The sequence below is a fragment of the Setaria italica genome, chromosome VIII (genome assembly GCF_000263155.2).
Source record: "Setaria italica strain Yugu1 chromosome VIII, Setaria_italica_v2.0, whole genome shotgun sequence".
In the NCBI taxonomy this organism is placed as follows: domain Eukaryota; kingdom Viridiplantae; phylum Streptophyta; class Magnoliopsida; order Poales; family Poaceae; genus Setaria; species Setaria italica.
This window is the reverse complement of record NC_028457.1, coordinates 33,216,075-33,225,970: the sequence shown is the minus strand read 5'-3', so window position 1 is coordinate 33,225,970 and position 9,896 is coordinate 33,216,075. Positions and strand designations below refer to the sequence as shown.

General features: G+C 40.8%; 1 protein-coding gene across 2 annotated transcripts in view; it reads right to left on the bottom strand.

Annotated features, from left to right (window-relative positions):
- The window catches only part of LOC101775497 (probable disease resistance protein RXW24L), a 20,642-nt gene extending 17,436 nt beyond the window's left edge, over positions 1–3,206 (bottom strand). Inside the window, exons 1-2 of one of the 2 annotated variants that reach the window (XM_004979615.3) lie at positions 2,514–3,206; positions 1,701–2,425 (exon numbers count right to left, since the gene is read on the bottom strand). In XM_004979615.3, the coding sequence (XP_004979672.1) occupies positions 1,701–2,425; positions 2,514–3,093 (1,305 nt within the window). In that variant the 5' untranslated portion in view covers positions 3,094–3,206. The remainder of the gene's footprint in view (positions 1–1,700; positions 2,426–2,513) is intronic. The other variant, XM_004979616.3, reaches the window with a different exon arrangement.
- Between the last annotated feature and the right edge of the window lie 6,690 nt (positions 3,207–9,896).

Here is a 9,896-nt window from a genome sequence, read left to right as displayed (position 1 = left end):
TCTACATCGATCAGTGCATTGATGTAGGCACTGACTCAGGTGAGGTGACTCACGTGAGGTATGGAACCTCCAAAAGGAAGCCCATAAATGACGAAGTTGCACGTAGATGAATTGAAATCCACACATTAACCTCGATACTTGTCTCCACGAACTCTCACTACTACAGAAAGCGTTTTTAGCGTCGGGTGAAACAGCGTTTGTAGGGTCGGACGTCAGACCTACCGCTGCTTTTCGCAGCTAAAAATGACCCATATAAAGGAGCGGGTCTCCACGGATGCTGCAAATGCATTTGCAGCATCCGTGGAGACCCGCTCCTTTATATGGGTCATTTTTAGCTGCGAAAAGCAGCGGTAGGTCTGACGTCCGACCCTACAAACGCTGTTTCACCCGACGCTAAAAACGCTTTCTGTAGTAGTGAGAGTTCGTGGAGACAAGTATCGAGGTTTATGTGTGGATTTCAATTCATCTACGTGCAACTTCGTCATTTATGGGCTTCCTTTTGGAGGTTCCATACCTCACCTGAGTCACCTCACCTGAGTCAGTGCCTACATCAATGCACTGATCGATGTAGACACTGTTCTGGGGTTCATATTATTTATGTCTTGAATTAGTGCTAGATTTAGGACTGGTTTGATTTCTCCTGCTTATTTTTAGCACCCATCACATCGAATGGTTAGATACTAATTAGCAGTACTAAACGTAGACTATTTACAAAATTCATTACATAAGTGGAGGCTAAACGGCGAGATGAATCTATTAAGCCTAATTAGTCCATGATTTGACAATATGTTGCAACAGTAAACATTTGCTAATGATGGATTAATTAGACTTAATAGATTCGTCTCGCCGTTTAGCCTCCACTTATGTAATGGGTTTTGTAAATAGTCTACGTTTAATACTCCTAATTAGTATCTAAACATTCGATGTGACACGTGCTAAAAATAAGCAAAGGGAACGTGACACGTGCTAAAAATAAGCAAAGGAACCAAACGCCCCCTTAATGTAAAGACCTTATGTGAACAGGAACTAGCTTTCCGTGTCACAGATTATATGCACTACTATCATCACAGGCATACTTATATTTGGATAATCATAGTCATACTTTTACATAGTTCATTAGAGGCTTCATTTAATCTGTAGTATACAAGCGTTTGGACCAAATAACTGACGGTACAAACTCAATTTGTATATATAAATCTTTACAGTCAGTTGTTGCCCCAAACTGACGGTATAAGCGCATCTGTAATGTCAATTGGATAACCATCTCTAGAAATAATTATTTCAACAGACGCTGACCTAGAATCACTTTGGAAACTGTCTGCACAAACGGTTCCGAACTGATTTTACTAGGGCATCCTGTAGTAGTGGAAATTTTTGAATTTTAGTTGACATGTTTGAATTCATCAATTTCAATATTGCCTACTGCTATGCATTCCAAATAATGTTGTTTGATTTGTTGTTGAAAGAATAAAGACTACTGGAGTTGGAGATTAAAAATAGGCTCGAGAAAGTAGGAGCCCCTACTCAGCAAATAGAGAACCTGATTTGGGAGGCTATATATAATACAGGAGTTGCACTTAATTAGTAAAAACTGTGTATTATTGACTGCTATGCTTTAAGAAGTGGAAGTAAAAGATAATAACGGAGAGAGTATATCAAATCTATTCCTAAAATAATTTATCATGAAGCGTACTGCATACCTCCTTCAAAAGAACATGGACAGAATGATCGACCGATAACTTTTCCAGCTCCGATACTCGGTCTCCATGCCCGACGCACGAGCATGCAATTCCAGGGTGTCGCGTGTGCACGACGACGCAGCTGCCATTTTTATTGTCTGGTAGGTAGCCCCTGACGGTCTCCCAGTCAACCATGGTGGACACGTCCTCCAAGACCACTAGGTATTTCTTACGTATTTGCGCCTTGAACATCTGAATGAGTACGCCGTCTGTTGCCACCATTAACTCCAGAAAGTTGACAGTGTTGTCTTTTTCTTTTTGTTTTTGATGAAACGTGTTGTCTTCTTTTTCTTTTTGATGAAACGTGTTGTGTTTTTCTGGACAGATGTTTTTGTGGAACTGAGCCAGCAAGCTCCGGATGAACTCACTGGGATTGAGAGGATGCTCCAGTTTCACCCAGGCTCGGCATTTGAAGTTTTTCCTGGTTTCTGGGTCGTCGTAGGCCTTGTTGATGAACATCATGTCCAGATCGCCCCCTGTTCCCAACACTGAGATGACTTTGAGTTGGACATCATCTACTTCTTGCTCCACCTTCGACTCGTTTCCCGCATCTTCTTTTTTGTTTCCCACTTCTATTTCCCCCCCCACTGCTTCTTCTATTTCGTCTTTTTCTTCTTCTTTTTCATCATCATTACTGTTGCCTATTGGGGGTGGAGCCAGAAAATATGAATAACGAGGGCGAGGTGCTAATACAGATACAATATTAGGGGCCAAAATTAACACTTCTCATTGAGTTATATGTAAAAAAAATTCATGTACATAAAAGGCGTTCACCTTGGTGTGATTTGCCCCCCTCAGCTCCTCCCTTCATCTGCCTCGATTCATTTGTATTTCTCCCGTTGATCGACATGATAAGATCAACTTGACTGCTCTGCTTCGCTGCACTTGTCGCAACAGCATGCTGGTGCTCGGCAGGCTTATGGCAGCAGTCACCGATGCGCTTATAGCGCAAATTCCGGTGACCCATGGCTTCGACCCTAGCCTTGAGCTGCTCTATATAGGCAACGGCAGCGTCGAGATCCTTCCCTGGTGCTGCAGGCGGCATGCACCATGGGAGCATCATGCGGTGCCACCAGTGCGGCTTGTTGTCCAGGTAGATAATGGCCTCGATGCAATCCTCCACGTCCAGGGCCGTTTTGCGGACCTGCCTCACCAAGGTCCTCGTCACATTGTCCGTGACGTGATCCTTGGCGTCTTCAAGGAAGGCGTGCATCATCTCGAACTCGTCCGAGATGACCAGCAGGTCGCGCTGCACGCTCTTCTTCAGCTTCTCCTCTTCCTCCATGGCCGCCCTGGCCATGGATACCGTCCCCTCCACCGTCGTCTTGGCGAGCCCAAGCACGAGGTCCGCCATTGTTGCTCACTCGCTCGGTCGATCAGTGTGTGTCTGTTGTGAGGTAGAAGGAGAAGACAGAGCAGCTGCTGGAAATGCAAGGAGTTGTTCGTAGACTTGGGCACTTGCTGACTGGGGGAGATTTAAAAGGGAAGATCTGCAGTGGGTAGTTGGCGCCGGCCGTACGTTAGAGCCATGGAAGTGTGTCAAGCGGGAACCGAAGGTCGTCGTGGCTCCGAGCCCCCGAAGACCTTGACTTGAGCCCCCTGTGCCCATAGTAACCCTAATTACTTGAGCTTCCACCCGATCTGCCACACCGCTGAACGCCATCGTTATTTTTTTGAAAGGAACCGGCAAGACTTCGCCGTTCAAATATTAATCGAGAAGAGTAGAATAACAGCTGCGTCTTAGGTCAGGAGAAATAACAAAAACAAGTAAGCAAACACTCTAGTGGCTAATCGTCTAGCCACAATTATCTCAAACATTTGGCGCCGGCAAGGCACCAAGCTCGAGCTCGAATCTCCTCGTAGTGTTTGGACTGAAGACTCCTTATGTTGGAAAATTCTTCCATGTCTTTCTTTCTTTCCATATCTCCCACGATACGATCGAGTAGCTATAGTGAACACGTCGTGTTAATTGGCACGCCTGCAGACGCCCCTGCTACCTCCCACCAATCGGCTGTACTCCGATCCGACAATTGTCCAGAGGCAGTATCAAAAATTGCGGTTGATACCCAGGTACCCAACTCGTCCCATATACTCCATTGATGAGTATCCTGGAAGAAGAGAATTCCGAGATCGATGCGAGCCAGTCACACCATTTTTGTGGGAAACCTCGGCATAGCATTAGATCAAACATATATAATATATATGATCCCAATTGTTGGATATGATCCGAATTATAACGTGACTCTTGTGGGGATGCCTGGAGGGCCCATGGTTCGAGTTATGTGATTAGCGGATTTGTTTCCGTATTTGATTGCAGTCAGTTTAATATAAGCCGCACGGGAAGAGCAAGAGTCATCATTGTATTCCCTGTATTGTAATTCTCTCATTATCACCGATTTGCGCCCGTGGGTTTTTCCTGCAAGGATTTTTCATGTAAAAATCATATCTCGTGTTCGATCTTATTTTTGCATTATTTACTAACAAGTGGTACTAGAGCTGGTTACGAGATTTGATTGAATTTTTTTTAGGGTTTTGGTCCCTGTTCGTGGGGCTGTCGTTTTCGTCGTTGAACGCATCTGCTATTCGATGATTGAGTTAGGTGCCTCGTCACTCCTGCGCGTAATCAACCGACATGTTCTGCTGCCTAGGTTATTGAGGCAGAATCCATGGAATTCTTTTCCGTCTCTTGGTCGAAACTCGGCCGATTCAATCCGGCTGTGTGGAGAAGTCGGCGACTCCTATCAGCCGGTACAAAAGCTACCGGTGTTAGTCGAGTTGATCCCCTGCGTAGAGATCAAATCCTGCTACAACGGAGTTCAGATTATCAACCTCAACCTGCCGCTGTCATCGTGTTGCGTCGAGGGGCGTAGGAAAATTTGTGCTGCTGCTGCACGACATTCGAAGAAGAGCATCGGTCTGCTGCTCAGCTATTCAGGTCCACGTTGTCTCGGTGGAAATCAATTTCTTGAGAATTCTGCTACACGCACCGTTGAAGGCTACCAGGAGGTTCATCATCTCTTTGCTGAACGTACACAGGAGGTGTACACAGCTGCAGGTTCTGCTAGGGTTACATAGTAACATACCTAGATTATTTGTTGCAAATTGTTTTCTTTTGGTTATTTCTTTCACATGGCTTCTATGAAGTATGATATTCCGCTGCTAGATCGAGATACAAGGTTCGCATTATGGCAAGTCAAGATGCGAGCTGCTTTAGCGCTAGCTGATTTGGATGATGCACTTGATAAATTCGGGAATAAGGATTCAAAATCTTTGACACATGATGAGAAGAGGAAAGATTGTAAGACCTTATCTCATATTCATCTTCATCTTTCAAATAATATTTTGCAAGAGGTTTTGCAAGAGAAAATCGTTGCTGCTTTATGGCTCAAATTGGAGTCAATTTGCATGTCTAAAAATTTGACAAGTAAGATGCATATGAAGATGAAGTTGTATACGCAAAAGTTGCAAGAAGGTGGTTTTGTGCCTAACCATCTTTCGGTCTTTTAGGAGATAGTTGCTGATCTATAGTCTATGGAGGTAAAATATGATAACGAGGACTTTGATCTTATTCTTTTGTGCTCACTGCCTAGTTCTTTTGTAAACTTCAGAGATACGATATTGTATAGTCGTGATACTCTAAGCATGAATGAGGTTTATGAGGCATTGCAAGCCAAGGAAAAGATGAAACAGATGGTGTCTACTAAAGGTTCAGCTTCCAATGGAGAAGCTTTGTCTGTTCATGGCAGGACACAAAAGAAATCAAATAATGAATATAGAGGCAAGTGTTCGAATGGTTATAGGGGCCGTTCAAAGTCTGAGAAATTTTGCAATTATTGTAAGAAAAATGACTCATTTTATTTTTGAGCGTTACAAGTTGAAGAACAAGGAAAAGAGAACTGGCATATATAGATCGAAAGGTAATTCTGAAGAAGGTAATGATTCTGTTGCTGCTGTTGATGGTATTCAGATCATTTTGAGGTTCTTGTTGCTTTTGCTGGATGTGCAAATAATGGTCATGAATGGATTCTTGATTCTGCAGCTTCCTTTCATATATGCATTAATAGAGATTGGTCCATCACTTATGATTCTGTCCAATATGGTTCTGTTAGAATGGGTGATGATAGATCACATCAGATTGTTGGCATTGGATCTATCCAGATTAAGATGCATGATGATATTACCAAAACTTTGACAGATGTGAGGCATATTCCAGATATGAGCAAGAATCTTATTTCTTTGAGTACTCTTGATGGGAAAAGGTACAAGTACTCTGGTGGAGTTGGAGTTTTGAAAGTGTCAAAAGGTTCTCTTATTATTATGAAAGGTGATTTGAAATCTACCAACTTGTACCGTCTTCATGATACTACAATTACAGGTGATGCCGCTATAATCTCTAATTTATTATCTACTTTTGATGCTACTAATCTTTGGCATATGCGTCTTGGGCATATGAGTGAGCTTGGCTTGGCAGTGCTGAGTAAGAGAGGACTTCTCAATGGGCATAGCATCAGTATGTTGTATTTCTGTGAGCATTGTGTGTTTGGCAAACACAAGAGGGTGAAATTCAATACCTCAAGTCATACAAGTAAAGGTATTCTTGATTATGTGCATTCTGATTTATGGGGACCATCTCGCAAGCCTTCTCTTGGTGGTGCTCGTCCATTATTGATGATTATTCTAGAAAGGTATGGCCTTATTTCTAGAAAGATAAATCAGAAGCATTTTCAACATTTAAAGAGTGGAAGATTATGGTTGAAAACCAAACTGAAAAGAAAGTTAAGAGGCTTCATACTGATAATGGGATGGAATTCTATTCTAATGAATTTAAGTCACATTACAAATCTGAAGGCATTGTTAGGCACTACACTATTCCTTATACACCCCACTAGAATGGTGTAGCTGAGGGTATGAATAGGACTATCATCTCCAAGGCTGAAGCTGCTTCCACTATTTGCTATCTTATTAATCGATCACCCAATATTACCATTAATAAGAAAACTCCAATTGAGGTATGGTCTGGTTCTCTAGTTGATTATTCGCAATTGAGAGTTTTTGGTTGTACTGCTTATGCTCATGTTGATAATGGTAAATTAGAGCCTAGAGCTATTAAGTGCATCTTTCTTGGTTATCAACCTGGTGTTAAAAGTTATAAGTTGTGGAATCCACAAACTCCAAAGGTTGTGATTAGGAGGAATGTTATCTTTAATGAATCTGCTATCTTACCTGACAACCTATCTACTAGTGCTTACGTTTAGCAAAAATCAAGTGTGCAGGTGGAGCATTTTATTGATGCTGTTAATACACCATATATTGATAATGTTGCTGTCCAAGATGCACCTATTGTTGATAATTCACCAATTGTTGATAATTCATCTAGTGTTGAGCATTCTTCTCCAGTTGTGCAGCCTTCACAACAGTCTATTGCTACTGATAGGACTAGAAAGGCACCTAATCTAACTAAAAGGTTGATTGAAGAATGCAATATTATTTATGCTTTGAGTATTGCAGAAGAGATTGAAGCTGCTGAACCTTCTAATTATTCTGAGGCTACTACTTCTGTTGATGGAAACAATTGGATGACCACTATGCAAGATGAGATGGAGTCACTTGAAAAGAATGGTACTTGTGATTTAGTAAAATTGCCCAAGGATAAAAAGCCAATCTGTTGCAAATAGTTTTTCAAAAGAAAAGAAGCTATTTCTCCAAGTGAGACATCAAGGTATAAAGCAAGGTTGGTTGCTAAAGGCTATAACCAGATTCTAGGTATTAATTTTAAAGATGTTTTTCCCCAGGTGTGAAGCATAGTTCCATTCGTACTTTGTTGAGTATTGTTGCTATGCTTGATTATGAGTTGGAGCAGTTAGATGTTAAAACTGCATTCTTACATGGGGAGTTAGAAGAGGTCATTTATATGGACCAACCTGAAGGTTTTGTTGTTCCTGAAAAAGAAAACCTTGTTTGTAGATTAAAGAAATCTCTTTATGGTTTGAAACAATCTCCTAGGCAATGATATAAGATATTTGAGTCATTTATGTTCTCTCATGGTTTTAAGCAGTCTGATTATGATAGTTGTGTATACTTGAAGACAATTAATGATTCACCTATTTATTTGTATCTTTATGTTGATGACATGCTAATTGCTGCAAAAGATAAGTCAGAAATAGCTAAGTTAAAAGCACAATTGAATTTAGAATTTGAGATGAAGGAGTGCAGCTAAAAAAATTCTTGGTATGAAAATTGTCAGAGATAGAAAATCTGGTTCATTATACCTCAGGTAGTGAGGTTATATTGAAAAGGTTCTTCGTCGTTTTAATATGCATGATGCAAAACTAGTGAGTCATTTGAGATGAAGGAGTGCAGCTAAGAAAATTCATGGTATGGTAATTATCAGAGATAGAAAATCTAGTATGTTACACCTCAGCTAGTGAGGTTATATTGAAAAGGTTCTTCATTGTTTTAATATGCATGATGCAAAACCAGTGAGTACTCCGTTAGCTGCATATTTCAAATTATCTTCAGCTTTATTGCTAGTGTCAGATGATGATATTGAGTGCATGTATAGAGTTCCATATTCCAGTGGAGTTGGTTCACTTATTTATGCCATGGTCTGTTCTCGTCCTGATTTATCTCATGCATTGAGTGTTGTTAGTAGATACATAGCTAATCCTGGCAGAGAGCATTGGAATGTAGTTTAGTGGATTTTTAGATATCTGTGTGGTACATCTAATGCTTGTTTGCAGTTTGGGAAATCTAGAATTGGACTTGTTGGTTATGTTGATTCTGATTATGCTGGTGATTTGAATAAAAGGAGGCCACTCACAAGTTATATTTTCACCATTGGTGGTTGTGCTGTTAGTTGGAAAGTAAGTTTACAGGCTACCGTTGCTTTATCCACAACTGAAGCTGAATATATGGCTATTTCTGAAGATTGTAAAGAAGCTATTTGGTTGAGAGGTTTATACTCTCAGCTTTGCAGGATTTCTTCTTGCATTACTATACATTGTAATAGGCAAAGTGCTATTTGCCTTACTAAAGATCAAATGTTTCATGAATGAAAAAAGCACATTGATGTGAGATATCATTTTATTCGAGGTGTTATTGCTGAAGGTGATATTAAAGTATGCAAGATAAATGCTTGTGACAATCCCGCTGATATGATGACTAAGCTTGTTCCTACAGCTAAGTTTGAGCTATGCTCAAGCTTGGTTGGTGTTAAAGTTTAAGTCCTAGTGACTTTTGGCAGTAGTGATTATTTATTATTGAAGTGAGTTCATTGATGATACTTCATTTGTTACAAGATGAAATTCATCTCAATGTGAAGTTTGTTGGATATGATCCGAATTATAACGTGAGTCTTGTGAGGACGCCTGGAGGGCCCACGGTTCGGGTTTTGTGATTAGCGGATTTGTTTCCGTATTTGACTGCAGTCAGTTTAGTCCACCCTATATACATCTTGTAAGCCGCACCGGAAGAGCAAGATGACTCATTATATTCCCTACGTTGTAACTCTCTCATTATAGTGAAGATCGCCGATTGGTGCCCGTGGTTTTTTCCCGTAAGGGTTTTCCATGTAAAAATCGCATCTCGTGTTCGATCTTGTTTTCGCATTATTTGCTAACACCATCTCACCGAGTCTAAAGCCTTTGCAATGTCGAGAGCGCTGGTATCTTGGAGTGATGAAAGCCTCGTGCAATGTTTCTCACATACATGAAGTTGTCATGTATTATCGTTGGCTTAATGAAGGTATTGTTTGGTTCCTTTAGTTCTTATCTTGACTAAAGGTTATTAAAGCATATGAACAGAGACCAAAATACTCCTAATCAATGCACAAAATCTGCATCCCACGGGGCAATAATGAGGGGCAGGGCTGTTCTCATAGGTCTTTAGTCCCCTTTAGTTACCTCAAACGACTAGAAAACTAATTCTTTTAGTCCTCCACCCAATCACTCTGCTTGGAAGTTCAGACCTAGACCCCGTTTTCTTCTACTGACTTATTTTTAGCACCCATCACATCGAATGTTTAGATACTAATTAGGAGTATTAAATGTAGACTATTTACAAAACCCATTACATAAGACGAATCTAAACGGCGAGACGAATCTATTAAGCCTAATTAGTCCATGATTTTACAATGTGTTGCTACAGTAAATATTGCTA